Below are 5,344 nucleotides of genomic sequence, written 5' to 3' on the forward strand. Positions count from 1 at the left end.
AAAAAAGAATAGGGATTAATGAAAAATTATGTCTAGAATTATTGCAGCATAATTCATATTTTTAAAATTGCAGGTTTTTGAAAAAATTTTGACTTAAACGGGGTTAGATCGCCGAAACAACAGCCGTTGGTCGGGTACAACTCGAATCATTCCGGTACGTAGAACCAGCTGTCGTTGTTTGGCTTGCCGCTATGCTGGCCGCCTTACCCTACGTCGATAATGAAGTTATTTGACATACGTCTGTTATTTGACATTTTGTTGCTCCTTGTTATTTTTGCATTCGTAGGCAATTGTGTTGGTGGAAATATGAATAAAATTGCCGATTGACGAAATTATTAGATTTGGAGGTCTTTTTCTCAAAGAAATATGAAAAGTTATACAGGAATTTAAGGACAAATACCCAAATGTATTAGCTGCTATAATGGACCTAGAATCGTGTGATGACGGGGGTTTCTATGGTAAGTGGTTTTCCTCATGGGCGGTGGGTCATTGAAAATATGTACATATGTATGTTAATATTTCTATATTAACATTCCTATATGAATGCATATGATCTTTCCCTTTGTCTCGCTGCTTAAAATGCGGTTTGAATTAGGTTTGATTAAATTTTAAGCCTGGCCAAATAAATCTGCATGCTCCATAGCTCGGAAGTAATGTAAGCCCACAACGCGATTTATGAACACATGGCTCAAAGTAAAATGTATCATTTTTATGAATTCTAATGCGTAAATTTTTATAAGATAAGATAAATATGAATGGGTAATATTATGTACATACCGATGCAGCGAAACAATTCTATCATTCTTGGTACATACCTACGTTTGAATGTAAATATGTATGTATACATACTTGTGGCTAACAGGTCTATTCTGCACGTTACCGAGATTTTGTGACCGGAAAATTGTATTGCCAAAAAATGTATTCTAGGAACGTTGGTAATGCAGTGAAAATATTCAGCAGTTCAGCTATGAAGATTTGTGGAAATTCTTGTATTGCATATTTCACGGGGCAATATTTTGTTACCAGTTTATGAGATGGTAACCAAATTTACCGGTTACAAGAGCGCACAGAATGCGATGAAGGTTTAAAAATTGACAGACACTTTAATTACCGGTAACAAAATTTATGTTACCAGCGCAGAATAGAGCTGTTATAGACCGTATTCGAAATATGTTTTATTAGGCTATAATTCAAATTTACAATATTTCACAGGAAACTTCGACAAGCTAATGCCGTCATCTGACAACTATTCGCTTGATGATATTGAGGAAATTCTGCGTTCTACTGATTCCCATCTTGATTCGTCAATTGACTTGAACCACCTTACGCCACATAATGTCCAAGATTTTGATATACCAGCTGCTCCAACACTGGATGAATTCAACTTTGACTTGCCGTTATGTTCCAATGAACTGGCGTATAAGTCGCAGCGAGCTTCATCGATTTCATCTATGGATGAGGACAACTTCAACCCAGATGAATTCATGAATTTCTTGAAAAAAGAGGATATCAAAATGGAATGCCTTGATGAAACTGAGTTGCGGCAACGTAGTACACCCTCCCCCACGGGGAGCTGCAGCAGTTCAGGGGGTAGTTCAACAAGTGGTGTGCAGAGTGACATCTCATCAGTTGCTTCACGATCTCAAAACTACATGGAAGTTAGTCCGCATAGAGATCCCAATATTAGCTTCAGCGACATAAGCAACGAAAACGGAGAAACACCTGGTAATGAAATTATGGAAGCTAAGTGTCTTCCGCATGTAAATGTAATATCGCCAGTAGTAGAACAACGTCAAACTATTGGTTTACCCACCACAAACACAAACAATGTTAATGGGTCCACTATGCCTGTCATAGTTCCTGTAGTCACTATGAACAATGGAACAACGAAACCAATTTCAGCATCTACTGGCACACTGCAATCGTTGCAACCTCTACAACAAGTACAGTCTATTAGTGTTCTATCAAACGCATTGATTTCTCTGCAAACGGTCCCATTAAAAGCAATAACCCAAGTGGAAAGCAATACTAAATCTACGCCACCAATAAAAATTGGCCCAAAATTAGCACCAAAAACTAACGTCAATAATTCTCCTAAACCAGCCCTTGTCCCAACAGCGAATGTCTCAAAAGTGGTGCCTCCAATAAACTCAAAGCCGAAAACTGTGTTTTTAACAATGAACGATTATAAAGCATTAACTGAAACAAATAGCAAAGGTGGAAAGAGCAGTGGAACAGCCACGCCTAAAATTATCTTAAAAACGGCAAGTGGAAAAATCATAACTGCTAACAAAATTTTGTCTTCAGGAAATGGGTCATTAGGAGTACATCATAATTTTGTGCCAAAAGTGGTCAAGACAATAAATGGGCCTGTAGTTATTAAACAGCCATTATCAAAACTTACACATGGAGGAAATAGCGCTATCGGAGCTTATGGAAAGCCATCTACCAATGCTGGGCCTACCAGTCTAAGCGTTTACAAAGGCCTCATTGATGAAAAAATGTGGAAAAAGCAGCAGCGTATGATCAAAAATAGAGAGTCTGCTTCATTGTCACGCAAAAAGAAAAAAGAATACGTTGTTTCACTTGAATCGCGTATCAACGATTTAGAAAAGGAAAACTATACTTTGAAGGGGGTAAGCTCTGATTATAAGACCTACATTAATGTGAAAAATAATATTGACACGAAATTTCGACCAGTTTTTGCTGTTGTTCTAACAGCATACAAAAAATCCCAAAGAGTTTTTTGGGAGTAGTGCTGGAGTGACACTCCTTAGCGAGATATAAATATGGGTCGTTCGGGTTATGTACACCCGACTGTCGTGGGATCGACCAGGGCATGAATCACGTAACTTTGAAACGATATTCGTTCAAACGATACTGACAAAACGATGTCGTCAAAACACTGATTCATGTATTTGGGACGCTGTTACATGTTACTGTTGCGTGAAGCCAAATTGAAATCGAGTTGACTATATTGTTCAAACGATCAAACAATTTTTGTTTTCATGACGCAAGACAATCTCAACATAATATCGTCCAAACGGTTGTCGTCATTCGTGATTCATGCCCTTAGACAATTTTCTTTGTATTGGGAAATGTTTGTTATTTTTTATAAAAATTAAGCTCATTATCTAACAAGCAACATAACATATAAGTACAAATTTTAAAATTTCCCTAAAAATCAGAAAAATTCAAAAATTTTTGGCAACAAGAAACTTTTTATTAAGAAATTTTAGAAAAATTNGTCGTCATTCGTGATTCATGCCCTTAGACAATTTTCTTTGTATTGGGAAATGTTTGTTATTTTTTATAAAAATTAAGCTCATTATCTAACAAGCAACATAACATATAAGTACAAATTTTAAAATTTCCCTAAAAATCAGAAAAATTCAAAAATTTTTGGCAACAACAAGAAACTTTTTATTAAGAAATTTTAGAAAAATCCTAAGCATTCAATTTTATAGCCCATTTAATTCCAGCAAAGTGCAAAGAGTTCGCGAAGATTTGTGATGCATTTTTTCCAATGGGGTTATTAATTTATTCCCTTCAAAAAAGAAGTAGCGAACATACTCTGTATGGAAGAAAATACATGCCACCGTTAGCAAAAAAATTATGAAAAATTAACGCGAATTCTTAGCCACTTTAAATTGCACTTTATCTAGAACAAATTTTGTTGTGAAAAAAAGTGTGAAGAGCAGATAAATATTAAAAGCTACTTGAGAAAACGGCACTTAAAGAGCTTAATAAAGGGAGATGTTTAAACAAATTCTGGATTTATGAAGCATTCTTTATTTTTTATAAATATTGGCATTGCTTCATATATTTTCGACGGTATTTAGAAAATAGGTAAGGTATCGGCTTTCTCCTGAAAATATAATTTATAATCTTATAACCCCAGTCTACTATCGCGCACGTTCTTCAAATATGTACTAATTCAATATTTACCTTATGTTATCATTTTCATTCATTTAAAAGTATATCCGAGAATAAACTGTCTTAACCCTCTTTAATTTAACATAATTACATACTGTAATATTTCCTTTATTCATCAATTTAAATGAATAACAACAACAATAACATTTTTTACGCAGCCCTACCTAAATAATATTTAGGGCAGTGAATTTTCCAAAACCTCTTTAATTTGATACCCATATTGCAATATTTAATTTATCTTAGTAATTACATTAAATTAAAAATTTCACAAACTGTTTTTGACTGTAAGCCTTCTTAAATCTCGTCCTTTTGACAGTCATATTGACATAGATAGAGAGACAGACAGACAAGAATTCTAAAAATTGTTGATTTGGCTTCCTTTACTCTTATTAAGACCCCCATATTAATTTTTTTTAATATCTATAATGAACAGACATCGGCCTGCTTCAATTTTATTATATGTGTGGATAATGAACTGTAAAGAAAACAAAAGAAAAATAGTTAAAGCTGGTCGGAATGTCGTGTCTCTATTATTTTTCACATGACTGTGTATATGTAGCAGGGACGTGAACCGGATGAACAATTTGGTCGGTTCGGTTCAGCGGCTCAAACCGTTTTTATACCCTAGCGCACATGTGCGCAAGGATATTATAACTTTGTTCACATAACGGTTGTTTGTAACAGGCAAAACGAATCGCGAAAGATATGTAGATGGTATTGAAAATGGGCAAAATCGGACAATAACCACGCCTACCTCCCTAATAACTGCGATATTTTAGTAACTACTGAAAACTTTTCAACAAACNCTAGCGCACATGTGCGCAAGGATATTATAACTTTGTTCACATAACGGTTGTTTGTAACAGGCAAAACGAATCGCGAAAGATATGTAGATGGTATTGAAAATGGGCAAAATCGGACAATAACCATGCCTACCTCCCTAATAACTGCGATATTTTAGTAACTACTGAAAACTTTTCAACAAACACAATGATTTTTATGCGAAAAATAGGAATATTATACATTTTTAGAAAATGGGCGTGGCCACGCTCACTTATGATTACACGTGTTTAACTTGGTAACCGCTCAACCAATTTTTCCCAAACTCTGCAGAGTGGCTGGTCTTAGTAAAACATACCAGACGGCTGATAACTTTTAAAATCGGAAAATAACCATGCCCACATATCATATTACGGTAATTTAGAGAAATACGAAATCTTCAATAAATCAGTAACTACTGAAGCTAAGTTACTCAAAATTGATGTCTGCAATAATTCTTTAACCAAAATACGTTTATAACAAAATCTTGGAAAATGGGCGTGGCACTGCCCACTTACGACCACATATCCATACGATCAATTTGTACCAAACTCGTTACAGTTCTTGAACTTGGCATATAAAAGCAAGA

General features: G+C 35.0%; 1 protein-coding gene across 1 annotated transcript in view; it reads left to right on the forward strand.

The window, feature by feature from the left end:
• The first annotated feature begins 273 nt into the window (after positions 1-273).
• The window catches only part of Atf6 (bZIP_ATF6 domain-containing protein ATf6), an 18,666-nt gene continuing 13,595 nt past the window's right edge, over positions 274-5,344 (forward strand). Inside the window, exons 1-2 of the mRNA XM_017622662.1 lie at positions 274-458; positions 1,213-2,636. Coding sequence (XP_017478151.1) covers positions 422-458; positions 1,213-2,636 — 1,461 coding nt within the window. The 5' untranslated portion in view covers positions 274-421. The remainder of the gene's footprint in view (positions 459-1,212; positions 2,637-5,344) is intronic.

The sequence above is a fragment of the Rhagoletis zephyria genome, unplaced genomic scaffold, assembly GCF_001687245.7.
Source record: "Rhagoletis zephyria isolate East Lansing unplaced genomic scaffold, Rhagoletis_zephyria_1.1 Rzeph_scaffold_02884, whole genome shotgun sequence".
NCBI lineage: Eukaryota > Metazoa > Arthropoda > Insecta > Diptera > Tephritidae > Rhagoletis > Rhagoletis zephyria.